The 14,302-nt window shown below is 40.0% G+C and overlaps 1 protein-coding gene across 1 annotated transcript in view; it reads right to left on the bottom strand.

Moving 5' to 3' along the window:
* MAP3K5 (mitogen-activated protein kinase kinase kinase 5) overlaps positions 1-14,302 on the bottom strand; it is a 99,902-nt gene that overhangs the window by 58,615 nt on the left and 26,985 nt on the right. Inside the window, exons 2-4 of the mRNA XM_027454464.3 lie at positions 10,943-11,082; positions 8,911-8,934; positions 243-436 (exon numbers count right to left, since the gene is read on the bottom strand). Coding sequence (XP_027310265.3) covers positions 243-436; positions 8,911-8,934; positions 10,943-11,082 — 358 coding nt within the window. The remainder of the gene's footprint in view (positions 1-242; positions 437-8,910; positions 8,935-10,942; positions 11,083-14,302) is intronic.

Genomic DNA, 14,302 nt, shown 5'->3' with positions numbered 1-14,302 from the left:
ATCACGTTAGCAATTTGGGACAGGTCCCTTGCATTTGCTTTTCTGGCCCTGCAACTCTACCACAATACCATTATGGAACATTTATGAATAGAGCAGTATCAGTGTGAGGAGAGTTGGTCAAACTAAATTTTCATTATCAATTTGTCTCAAAAAAAAATTTCATCACCCTGAAGAGCGAGACTGACATTTATACAGCCAGCAGAAACATGAATTTTACAAAGGAATACAAAAAGACAACTTACCTTGAACTGGCCTGTGCTACCTTCAGGAGCTGAATGAATCGATCCACCAAAGGTAAGCATATAGGCCCAAGCAGCGACTCAAAACTGGGCTGCATCAGCTCTGTTAGTCCCTTCATAAAGCTACTATCACAGCAGTACACCTTGTTATGTGGAGTTATCATATAAGGAACAAATGTGTAGTTACCAGTGCACATCTGTAAGAAAACAAGATGCAATGGTTAAGATAGTTATGGTTTAGCAAGCCTAAACATAAAACAACTGCATATACCTAATGCAAAATTACACTTACTTAAGTCAAAATGACAAAGATTTTACATACGGAGATGTAGGATTACATAAATTCAATTTGCATCTCAAACAATATACATCTGAAATGTTTTTAACATTTCTGATATACAATAACAAACTGATCACAACAGAAAAACTGAGAAAAACTAATGCACACATGAACTGCAAACCAACTCAAATAATTTAGCCTAACAAAGACAAATGAAATTCTCTGCTACACAGCAACCTTAAGCAGGATTTAAAACTATACATATTTCAGAATAATCACTTTCAGAATGTCTTAGAATTGCCAAACTGTACTGATTTCCATATATCAGTGTATGACAGATACTTTGCAAAAAAAAAAATCATTTATCTTCCAGGAAAGAGGGAGACAAGGCGTCTGGTGCCTGTGGTATGTGAGTACAGATTTATGCCCATAGAAAGCTTGCTGAACATTTGCGGTTCTGAAAGGTCCCAACTATAAAACAGCATACCATCAGAATCAGGAGGAGTGCTGCCATTTGGTTTTGAAGCTCAGCCTCCACTACTGAAGTGGCAAGCAGCCCAGGAAGAAAAGCGTAAGGAAACGATTCTTGAGATGCATTTTGGCACCCCTGAATTATTTCTAAGGCTAACTACTTTCCAGTCAGCTTCTTCTGCTCTCCCAGAAGTCAATACAGCAATCAGCACATCACTTCAGACACTCCTCTGGCAAGCTGGGCTCCATGCAATGAAACAGCAGTGACTGGATAGTTTTCCAAAGCACAAAACCAGCTGCATGCATAAAGCACGCACTTTAATGTGTAATCAGATTTTTAAAATTTGGAAGGATTGAGGTACTCTAGACTGTATAAACGTGTGTACATATTTGTCAGCAAAAATTAGCTTGTGTACAGATCTGAGATTAGGTATGAACAGTGTAAGGATGATTTCTTTTTTTAATTACACCTGTTACACTATTAGATGCTCTCAAGAGTGAACAGACAAACATCTGACCCTGGTAAAGCCTAATGTGCCCTACAGACAAAAGCAGAGAGGCAGCAATGAATTTACTGGAACTGGTTTCTGCGATTACAAGGCAAGGGTGGGCAGTGACTCGCACAGGAGCTGCTATTAAGCACAGGAAGACTATTTTTCAATTTATTTATTTATTTTTAATAATCAAGGAAAGAGGTTGGGAGGTCAGAGCCAAGAGAAGGGTGAAGTAGCTACAGATATCCTGGGGCAAATATTTTACTTCCTAATGTTTATTCAGTGCATTAAAAACAAATTCAAGACTGCTTGCAGGAAGGCTTCTCAGACCTCTGGCATAGTTCTTAAAGAAAAATCAGCTCTGAAGAAGGATGTTTCCAGCTTTTGAAACCCACAGAACCCGAAGTTTATCCTGGTGTAATGGTCAGGCCACCTACAGAGACAGCACCGGAGTCTTCATAAATAATCCTACAAGCAGGAAGACTGCTACTTCAGAGCTCTTGGAAACTGATCCTGAGTGTACCTTCTCTAGGAAGTAAGTATCCATTTCAGTGGAACAAGAGAGCCAGCAAAACTTAATTTACATGTGTTTTGCCTCTAACCTGAGACCAGAAAAGCTGTTTATGTGCTAGAGCCTGCTACAGAAGGCAGAAGCCTTCAGAAGCAGAATACAAAAAGAGCAGGGGAAGAACTTAACAGTAAAAGGCAGGAGAAGGCACAACATGGGAATAAAACAGAAGTAAGCTCACTGTTGTTCACATGCCCCCAGGTTTCTCAGGTAATTGTCTGAAGGCACAATCTCACCTGGGTCTCTAGTGGGGTGGAAACAAAGGCCTTTCCCTCAGTCAGGGCACTGATCTGGATGTTAACTTAACCTAGACTGTTATGTTTCTGGGGATCTGTCTGAAATTTTTCAAATTTGGCTGAAATTCATCGGACAGAAACAGGCAGATACAGCAAGAGGGTAGAGGAGAAAAAAGTACAAGCTCTTAATATTCATTTATTTTGGAAAAAGGCTTGAAGAAAAAACAACAAACCACCAAGACATGCAGTAAAGTTAACAAATACAACAAATACTGATCTAATTTTCACTATCTTATCTAAAGGGTAAGCTAGATGTTTAGCAGATGAACCTGACAGAGGCAAAGATGCAGTAGCTCAGGTGACACAAGTGAAAAAAAACAAACAAGCTATGTATTATTTACCAAGGGCGGGGGGAGGAAGAAGATAAGAATGAGGGCAAGACTGCTCTCATATAATAAAGTCCAGAGTCTCCTACTACAGAGAAAAATGTTTTATCACCATCACAAATTCTAACTACAGAGACCCTAATTACACCTGTATTTGGGCAACAATTGTGAGAGGAGCCTGTGGGGACCGAGCTGCCAGGCAGCAGCTGAAGAACCGCTCCAGTGGTACCAGTGCCAGGCAGCTCCACACCTTCCTCCCAGAAACAGTCTGAACTTCTTCCCTCCTCATTCCCAGACTACACAACCTCTATCTCTGCTGCTTTTACTTCTTTTCTCCCCATCTTTGCCAAAATGTAAGCTACACCAACTTTAGTGGACTTTCCGACACACGCTTCCTTCCTAGCTGCTCACATATTTCTTCTGATTTTGACTTGTTTACAGCCCATTACTCCACTTGGTATTTTAAACATTTTCCACTTACCCTATTAAAATCTGCCCCTGTAACAATCCACCCCAACTCTGATTTCACAAACTGATATTCTTTCCTAAGCCTAATTAGCTTCGCTCATGATTTTAAGCTTGCTGAGCACCCGTGACAGAAGTGTTGTTTTCCTTTGATACATTACTCTGACTCACTGTAAAATGTACAGTGCGAGTAATAGCACCGGGTCATTCAAGGAAAACGAGGGAGAACACCTCCAATACAATTGCAGTGTCCTTAGTTGCACTTGCACCCTTTTCCAAATTCAAGTAACATAAAAGGACTTCAAAAGCATGTGAGAAGAGACCCCAGAATCGACAAGAGGTGCTAGAAGTTTCATTTCCCAGCAATCCTTGCCTATAAACCCATCATTATTATTTATGGTTCAAAAGCTCACATTACACTAATGAAAGTTACAGTTCCTGGAGGTCACCTGAGCTGCAAGCCTGAAGGCATTACTGAAAGCATCAGGGCTGCGGCAGGCCACCAGCGTGCACAGAGGGTTTCGGTAGCTCAGCCACAAGGAAGCCTCAGGACACAACATAAGGTAAACTCAGCCTTGACTCTCAGAGCAGCTGAACTAGCTGTATCTAGGAGACACCAACACCTAGCTTGAAGGCTTGAGACCCACACACTCATTGCCTGGAAGCATCAGGTCACCTTCTGAAATAAAATCTGCATCACGGCCCCATCACCGAATCAGTCAGGCTGCTCGGCAAACAGGACTTCTGCTAGGAGCCAGTTATACACACGCAAGTGTTTACCAGCAAGTGACTAAAACTGTAATTCGCTTTTATGGATGTTTTAATTGCTACGTATTTTCCTAGTGTCCCTTTGTAGCTTGCTGTACAAAATTAAACAATTCCAGCCTATGTGTACCTTCAGTTCAAACACAGCCATAAGCTCGTCTAATTAGCTCTGCCATTACAGAATTTGAAACCAAAGTGCTCCCAGGTAGGCCCACTGCTCACTGGAACAATAAGCGCTTCCTTCTCGCTTGGTATCCTTTCTCTGCTTGTGAAAGTAAATGGGCATTTCACCTATTTGTTTCTAAGAGGGATAAGAAAACTACATAGCACGTAGTTTTATTTTGATCACCACAAGAAGAACACAAGCCAGCCAACATCCTTTTTAGTATGGAACTGTTGCTTGTGTAAAGCACAGCCTTTTGGGAAACACAGTTGGGAGACCATATCTTATTAGAAAGCACATTATGCAATAAGGTGAACACTATTCTCTCCCCCACAAAGATATCTAGTGTGGTGAAGAAGGTTTTTCTCTGAAAGTGGCATAGACTAAGACATGGTGGTATAAACATTTGAGTTCTGCTCAAATGATTCTCCAATCTTGAATTTTACTTCAAAAGGAGGGAGAAGCTTTGGAGAATCTGAAGAAGTCAACGGTGTCCAGTCCTCTTGACTCCTAAGACTCTATTTTGCTCTGTTGTAACCACTTAGCAGTCAAATACCCACAAACAGAAGAAGGCTGCTTTCAAAGATGAGAAGCACTGAAGAAAACACAATACCCTGAAAACCAAAACCATGCTCCTTTACTTCTAGATGTGAGAATATGACAGAATCCCACCTACTTGCCGACCCTTAAGGTCAGCATCCACCAATGTATTTATTTCAAAAATAAAATTATCCGATGTAATAAAAATAACTAGCGTCTCTCACAGTGGGAACAGTTCTGCCTGCTGACTCTCCTTTAATTAAGACCGGCTTTTTCCCCGTTTTTCCCTACCAGTTCTTTTGAGGAATATCTGCTCTTATTTCAATTCTTTTGATGAGATTTTTATTAAAGGTAATTCTGTGACTGTTCATGGTGTTGCTTGTAGCAGATGGCAAAATCCTAAAACAAGTTATTAAATCTATTCCCTCCATCCCCAAACACACAGTAAATCAACATGTGCTGATGTTTTAATGAATACAGGCTCAGTTTGGGCTTACTGCAAATCCCACTCAAATGAATGACAGCCTTGCTATTGATTTGAAAAGGAACGTAAGTAGGCCTCACACCTCTAAGGAATTAAAGCACACAAAATGGGTCTACTCTTTCAAGTAGTTCCCATTTTCTTTTCATGTCCAACAACAACAATCCGTTGCAGCTATGGCACATCCTAAAGGCTCATTAAAAATCAGCATGCGTTGTATACATCCTTACATCATATCCAAAGAAGCTCAAACTTTTTTCAAGGGAAGTATGTGCAAAATGTATCAATAAACACAAAATATGAAAGAATGAGCAAGAGATAGTGATGTACCACAAACAACAGATACCACAGCTGTCATTAGCAATGAAATATTTACTGAAGGTTACTGCATCACATTTCTACACGCTTGGATACCAAAAACTTCAAACTGTTCCCAACTGATTTGCTAGTGGGGAGAGGAGTATTAGAAATATTTCTCTCTACTTCTACAGAGACAGAGACCAACAGCTAAACAAATCCCATGGGATCTGCAGTTTTATAGTGGTACCAATAGGGAGGCCTGAAGTCTCTGGCATGCCTCAGTCAGGATCACTCACTCTCATACCGCTGCTAAAAGAGCTGTGCTCTAAACAGGAGGCAGTCCCATCATTAGGAAAGGCCATGGAAAACCAGCATTAATTACAAGTTCTGATTCTTTTAAATGACAGAAGACACTAATAAGTGTTCCCAGCCATACAGCATTAATCTTAGTGCTAAATGCTAACCCTGAGCGTCAGCTGCCTTGCAGAGTGGTTCCCCTTCGGTCCTAACCTCTGCTCTGCCTGGGCTGGCAGCTGTCTGATAGGATCACACCCCTGGCAACTCCTGAGGCCATGCATGGTGCAAGCAGAAAGCCTGAACCGAAAGGTAAACACTGCCAAGGTGTTACAGAGGGTGGCTGCAAACCGTACATATATTGCGAGCACATTAAACTTCCTCAGATTCAGCAAGTATTGGTATTAAAAAATAAAAACCAGTAAATCAACATTTGGAACCTGACCTGCAGCTTTTCTCTGAAGTTAGCAAGATTCAAGCCAGGGAGAATTAAGACAACAACAACAACAACAAAAAACGGTGAGCTAAAAACAAGCGAAGTACAACCACATACTGTAACCTTTATACCAACATCTCTTTATGACTGAAACTCTTTACAAGTAATTTCTAGAATGGCTCTGCTGCTTGGTTGACCTCAAAAATCAGATAACAGCAAAGACTAAACTTAAGCTTTCAAATATCAAAGTAACTGCCTCCTGCCAGAGTATCGCTCCCTGTAAAAATGTATGGTTTTTTTTGATATTACTGCAACATTTGGAAAACGTCCAACCAAACAGCTATAAAACCACATATAACAGGAAATGAGCCTACGTTATCTTTCATTGCTCTGCCCTTACAGGTTTCTCCTAGCTATGCAACGCTGTATTGGCCATAACTGGGAAGAACAAAACTCCAGTCAGAACAAAGAACAAAACAGTTGGTAATGTATTTTTTTTTCCTCCCCACCACTTTTAGGAAGACAAGGTTCAGGGAAAGCAAACACAAGCCATTTCAGTCAGACAGATCTATATATAGATAAATACACAAACAGACACTTGTTTTGCAGCCTTTTTAATCCACTGGTGCCAGGGATACCATCGTACTGTTATGGTTGGTGTTTGCGTGCTATTAAAACACATTTTCTAGAACTGCATGACTAAAATCCTGTTCTATTTCATATGCCAATTTCGTTTTTCCTGTATTTGCAGCATCACAATCATTCACGTACCTATTTTTAGTAAGGGTGGGGGGATCATCACCATTTGTTATACCAATTTATGCAAGAGTCTGAGGGTTTGTGAACAAACGTGATTTTTATGAAGCTGGAATTATATTCAATAGACAAGTACACACCAACGTTTTGAAAAATCTATTTCCAGGTAACTTTTCTGAGGAAATTCACGGATTGGCACGAATCCATGCCAAAAAAAGAGGGGAAAAAATCAGTTGCAGAGTTGCTAAGCCAGTTTTACTGACTTCCCTGTTCTAATCACTGGGAAAATACTTCCTCCCAGAAAACATGTTATGTGGGTGTGCTTGAAAACATCTGAGATTCTCAAGGAACACATTCTTTTTGTGGCATACACTGAAACGTTTCTAAAAGTGATAAGTGACAGTTTCACAGCCACCTATCTAAATTTAAATGGAAAACGGAACAATTCATTCTCAAACAGATAAAGGCCAAGTTATCATACTGCTCCTTGAGCTTGAGGGACTGTCATTTAAAAACAGGACAAGACAACATCTCCCCTTTATTCTAGTGCACAAGCCATATCCTGCTGGTTTCCTGCTAAATGAGCTGTTTCCCCTGCTCTCACACAGACAGTATATTAAGTACTCAACATTTTACCTCGATCTCTGTCATCGTGGGTCAAAGGAAGAAAGAAATATGCAATAAATAAATTTACAAGAAACTCGCTGTTCTGTTTAACTTTGCGTAAAGTCATAACCAATCACCTACCCCATTTTCATTGGAGAACAGCTAGGTATTTTTAGCCTAACACAGCATTTACAACATTCTGTGGATCTCTGAAAAGCACTTTTTATTAAAGAGATGCACAGAAATCTATGGAATGTGTTTTGCAGTTTGTTTTTGTTTTTGTTTTTTTAAAATGAATCTAGAGATACTACACAATTTAAAATGCAACATTAGGGCCAAAGGTCTTCTGGATTTAAGGTCTTCTTTAGGAATTCTGTTAGCTACAGTAGATAACCGTGTCCTTTTCAAAGGAACTTGTTTCATACTGATAGAAGTCAGTATTTAATCCATGAATTGCCATGTTAAATAAAATACCATAAAAAAAACAGAATATCTCAGTGTTAAAACTTCCATAGAGACTGCATAATAATTTTAGAAATTGGTTGAGCTTTAAATATTTCATATGCCCCTTAAAAAGTTTATTCAAATATATGAATTTTACAGCATGCACAGAACTCTTCAGGATATCTGCAAACCACTGATTAACTGCTACAAAATTACACCCTAACACCCATGGCTACCAGCACCTCCCCAGGCGAAGCCAAGAACTCTGCATACCAAATGCGTATCCTGATGTGACTGACCCCAATGCTCCTGAACAAACCACACTGAGAAACACGTGAAAAGACGTTTTCACAGTCTGAAGTTTGTTCACCTTGAACTTGAGAGTAAAAAAGGAAAGGGGGATTTGCAAGGCCAACCTCAGAAACCAACAGGATACAAAGGTGCAGAAGCCTATGGTTTAGCGACAGGCAGTCACAGCCAGAATACTGGGACCAGCACTGCAGCAGGGTTAGCAGGCTGCAGACCTTTGCTTCTAGAAATAAATACACACACACTCTCTATAAATACTACTATTTTCACAGCTGCAACCATGGGTTTCTAAAATGAGCACCAGTTTGCAAATAACTCCATTTCAATGGAGTTTCGAAAAAAGAAAGCTCTGAAGAACACTGTGCTGAAAAAGACAACAGGAAAAAAATGGACAGATGAAAATGGTGTGTGGAAAAAAAAATATGACCGACAAGTAAAGGCAGCAAAGAAAATGCCACCGATAGATAGAAGCAAGGTAAAAAGTGAGCCTGGTACCTAGCAACAAAGTGATGCACACAGGCTTGCTGCTAGGAGTTCCAGAATTCTGCATCTAACTCTGTAGAACACAGTAGGAAAGTGTTAAATGATTCAAGTGGAAAACATATGATAAACAACATTGAATGCCACAGAAGTACGGAATGCCTAGAATTCAACTGGCACACAGAAGTCATACTTACATTATTCTTCTGGCAAATAATTTCCTAGAAGAAGAAGAAGAAAAAAAAAAGACATTGACAACATTGAACAACTACTAGGAAAGATATCTGATCAGTATAACTCGCTAACATTAACATATACTGACATGACAGGAAAAGGCTGGTTGAGAGAAGTTTTCTAAGCCTGTCAAATCGACAGGAATCGAGTATTGTCTCAGGAGAGACAAAGGTTTATAGAACTAAGTAGATACACACATCTTGTAATATATGCACAGCACATGTACTCCTATAAGAGACTGTCAACATATACTCACAATTGTAAAGTTTATCATTACCATTTTGCTGCCCACAGTAAAACTGTAGACAGTAAAATAGAACAGTGAAAGCAGTATTTCTAAGAGGTTTAAAACTTTCTCAACTTGCACTGAAAGTCAACCATGAGCTACTCAAATTAGGTGAAATTCATGTTGCTTTAGTAAGTTTGGTGCAAAGAATATATCTTTATTTTTTAAACGCAAAATACAAATACAAATATAGGAACAAACACTGCCTCAAAGGATGCTTGTGCATGCCCACAACATTTTTTTTTTGAGGAAGCAACTAAAGAATAGGGAAGGGGTCTTGTGAATCTCTGGCGATTTTTCTGCAAACAATTAAAGAGCAGAAGCATGGGACCAACTCAAAACTTAAACGAACTATGGGCACAGTTTCCAAGTCTTTCAATAGGCACTGTACCAATGGCAATTGGGACATCCAAGTCTCACAGCACAGGATTCAGATTCCATCGACATCAGTGGGAACCTGGCACGTGACCAGTTTGCAAAGTCCAGCTCAAACTAGTAAAAGTTTTTCCCAAGTGGTGTATCACTCCAAGTGAACTTTCAGTGGGAGTTGGGTATTTGGCTCCTTATGCAGTACAATGAAATTCTGCTTTGCTTGTATTCTAGACCATTATACTTGCATAATTACATTCAATCCAAAGATAGCTCTTTTGTTATTAGAAGTTTTATTTTTAGGATTTTTATCTGTATACTCTTTGTGTTGCAAAAAGAAAGGAATTGGATTGCCACCAATTCAGTTGGCCAAGATCATCTAGAGGGAGGTGCAGTGGGCAGAAACCAAGTTCAAGGTGTTTCTCTCCTACATGAGAACCAAGCTGCGAATAGTTGGGCAGAATCAAAAACAAATACCCTGCATTAACCAGAAGCAGTGGAAGCAAATCATTTATGAGAGGCGGCAGTGCCCAGATTGCAGTGACTCACCAAGCTGCTTACTAAAATGCTTCTTTTCAGCAATGCCTAGAGTTTAAGTGCAGTAGTATAAAACACCTCCTGATCACAGCCAATGAATCTGAGGGAGTGGAAGTAATTTAAAATACTTCCATCCAAGTCGTTTGCCCTCCCCCATCCCTGGGGAAGTTAGCAAGCCTTAAGCAGTGGAGGAAGCAAGCATCAACTTGGCTGCCAAAATTCACTCTAGATTACCTTAAACCTCTATCTCGCCTTAAGCCAACCTACCATACTGTGAACCCTGGTCCTGAGAAACAGGCATAAGTTTTATTTCTATTAACTCTGCTACAGTGTCAATAATCTCCAGCACAAGAATCCCATAGTCTCATCCGGTCAGAGCAGAAAATTCCTACTTCACAAGGGAGCTAAAAATACAGGAATTATTCTACACACTATCATTCTCAACCAGTTGTTCTTACTGTAACAATTTATTCCAAATACAAGTAATTCTCTTGAATGACAAAACCACATATTTAAGTTCTCATTTGAGATCTGTCAAAATTATGTTTCCATAAAGAGCTATTTAACATCCAGCTATTTAACTGACCACGGTAAAGTCATCTAAATCTTTCTCTTGGGAAAACTAAACTGAGTTTTTCAGCACTTCACTGTAGACTTGTTTTCCAAGCCTCAAAACATTTTTGCTATTCTTTTGTGAACCACAAGTGGCTTCTGTATTTCCCATGGAAATAGAGAACCTATTGCAAGAGTTAGATAACTGTGTCTTTTTTTTTCCCCCTCTCCATTTTTTCATTTAGAGGTACCTTCAGTGACTGCAGAGACTCAGAATTTGTATCACAGTAGAGGATAATGTTGTTAGCCATACTGAAGCTCTCTCTGACTCCCAGGTGGTAGAACAACGAAGGCTGACGGAAGGCATCACTCATCTCTACAACAGCAATATCTGCAGAAAGAAGTGAAAAATTAATTGTCAATGAATGCCACACTTCTATGCCATTTTAATTGCTTTGATAAAAAGATTAGATTTTAAGTAGGAAAGAGTTCTATAGGGTTTCCTCCATTTAAGTTATGTCTGAGTTATGTCAGCAGGATGTGGTTTAAATTTTTTCCCTGTCTCCTCTTCCTTCCTCCCCTTTTACTACTGTTCCCCCCCATGAGACCTTCATTTCCACAGTATTAAGACATCATTAATCAAGAAAAGGCAAAATTTCGTGCCTTAGAGAACAAAATGTGTTTAAAATCTGTTTAGTTAATCTGTATTGTATATGATGATTGATGTCCTTACAGGGAAAAAAAAGATTGTATTTGATGTGCATTTTCATCTTCAATGCAAGTTGCAATAAAAATCCATGTAATTAGGTATTTGATTGCATAATAAACTGTATAGATTTTGTATTACATCTTTGGAAGAGAATGTCAACAAAATTGAAAGCACAGCAAAAGTAGAATTCCAGTATAAGTTACCATTCACATCTATTTTGATTCATATAGGAAGACTAGCGAAAAAACGACAAGGTACAGAAGAAAGGAAGGAAAGAAAAAGTGAATTTGTAAAGCTGTAGAACCCTCCAGATAATTAAAAAAATTCATTGTGCATTAATTCTGTTCATAGTAGATTGACCTGCATGAATAAAATTAAGCACAAACATGCATACACACAAAAGCAAATGTAATCTTCTGTGATTTCTCTGAAAAAAAAAAAAAAAAAAAAAGTTTCACTTTCCCAGAGGAACAACAAGGTAAAACAAGAGGTAATGACAAAATATCAGCAGAGACAATTGTGACTTTTCTCACAACAGGCAGCATTTTTCCACTGCAAAAGTTTCATTGGATCAGCTGACTCATCTCCACCTCTCCTGCAAAGTGCCCTTCTTCACTCAATTCCAGTAAAAAAAAAAAAAAAAAAAAAAAAAAAAAAAAAAAAAAGGAAATGAAAAATGTAGCTCTGCGAAGAGCAGGAAAAAAAAAAGCCGCCTGGTTTCCAGGCCCGCTTTCTCCTTATGTGAATTCTTTTACAACAAAAGACAGGTAGCAAGACAAGCTCTGCTGGCAAAAAGCTTATTACCCTGAAGTTCATTTACTTGGAATGAATTAAATCTCTAATTAGATGTAAGAGATTCTACCTCTAACCACAACTTTCACCTTGCCTATTTCCTTAGATCTTCAGATCTATAATGAAGATGTTCGATACTAAATACATGTACGCCCTGTGGCCATACCCCCAACTGGGAAGGCAATGAGGGAATCTCCCAAGCTTGTGAAAAAGTAACGTTTTTGAGACATCAACCCTTCGGTCCTATTTTACTGTAATTGGCTTACAGGCTTGGAAATTGTCAAAAACCTAAAGAGATGCACGTGGGGAGAAGAACAGACATCTGCCTATACATGCTTATGTTCTGCAAGAATAAGATTAATGAGAAGCAACTAAATGATATAAAGAAGGGATTTTTCCACCTCAAAAATCAAATATGAGATTTTGTTCTTTATGAGTTTCATAAATTGCATTTTAAAAACCTCTGCTCAATTTCACGTATTTGCAGCATGGATTCCACCAACTCCATTTCACTGAAGTAGAAAAGGCAGCACATCGCTAAAACTACACAAAAACTGATTTTTGGAAATGGAAATACCACAAAAGCCAAGTAAGAATGGCAATACTCCTACTAGATATTGGGTTGGAAGGCACCTTAAAGACCATCTAATTCCAAACCCTTTCTATGGGTAGGGACACTTTCCACCAGACCAGGTTACCCAAGGCCAGGCTGGATGGGGCTTTGAACACCTCCAGGGATGGGGCACCCACAGCTTCTCTGGGCAACCTGTGCTAGGGCCTCACCACCCACTGAGTAAATAATTTCTTCCTAATATCTAAAAGAGGGCAAATATAGATTTTGTGGTCCTCCTCTGGACCCACCCTACCAGCCCCACATCCTTGCGCTGGGGGCTCCAAACCTGGATGCAGCACTCCAGGTGGGACCTCACAAGGGCAGAACAAAGGGGGACAATCACCTCCCTCCACCTACTGCCCACATCTCTGTTGATGCAGCCCAGGACCCAGTTGGCCTTCCAGACCACAAGGACTCTCTGCTAGCTCATGCTGAGCTTTTTGTCCACCAAAGCCCCTGAGGAGTCCTTCTCCTCAGGGCTGCTCTCAAGGAGTTCCTCTCCACGTCTGTGCTCTTCTCTGGGATTGCCCCAACCTAGGTGCAGCACCTTGCCCTTGGACTTGTTGAACCTCATTAGGTTCATGTGGGTCCACTTCTCCAGCTTGTCCAGGACCCTGTGGATGGCACCCCTTCCTTCTGTAGTAAGGACTGCGACACTCAGCTCGGTGTCGCCTGCAAACTTTCTGAGGGTGCGCTCCATATCACTGTCCATGTCATTGGTGAAGATATTAAACAGCACCAGTGCCAAGACAGACCCCTGAGGGACACCACTCATCATTGGCCTCCACCTGGACATAGAGCCGTTGACCACAACTCTCTGGCTGCAGCCATCTAGCCAAATCCTCACCCACCACACAGCCCACCTTCAAATCCATCTCTCCCCAGTTCAGAGATAAGGATGTGTGGAACCACGTCAAAGGCCTTACAGGAGTCCAGGTAGATGACGTTGCTCAATCTTTTCTCGATGACTGCTGCAGTCGCTCACTCCATCATGGAAAGCAACTTGTTGTTACAAGCTCTATTTTTAACTTCTCTTATTGACATAAAAATCTAATCCTCAGAAACTGCAAGCATACGGTACATTGCTGTTACCTTGAGCAGGAGGAAAATTTGCGCAACTTTCCATGACTTAATTCTCAAATCTTGCAAGATAACGCGTTCTTACTGGAGTTGCAAAACTAACAGTGAAAGAAATATTACTAAAAAACAAAAATTGACAGAGCCTGACCAAAGTCAGTATACAGAAGATACTTGAGAAATCCTATGTTAAGATGGCAAGTTCCCAGGACCACGAATAAGGAAATAATCCTTAAACACAGGCAAATAAACTTACTACTAACAAGATCAGATGGCCAAATGCATTTAATACAATTGTTAGAACCAATCTGACTCAGGATCACACTAAGAAACGTTCTTGAATCCTGTCCAATCCCTCAAATCAGATCAATATACAAAACAAAAAAGCCTTGAGGCCTTTTGCTGTTTACTAAGCACAAG

The sequence above is a fragment of the Anas platyrhynchos genome, chromosome 3, assembly GCF_047663525.1.
Source record: "Anas platyrhynchos isolate ZD024472 breed Pekin duck chromosome 3, IASCAAS_PekinDuck_T2T, whole genome shotgun sequence".
In the NCBI taxonomy this organism is placed as follows: Eukaryota; Metazoa; Chordata; class Aves; order Anseriformes; family Anatidae; genus Anas; species Anas platyrhynchos.
Note: the sequence above shows the minus strand (reverse complement) of the source record. Positions and strands in the feature narration are given on the sequence as shown.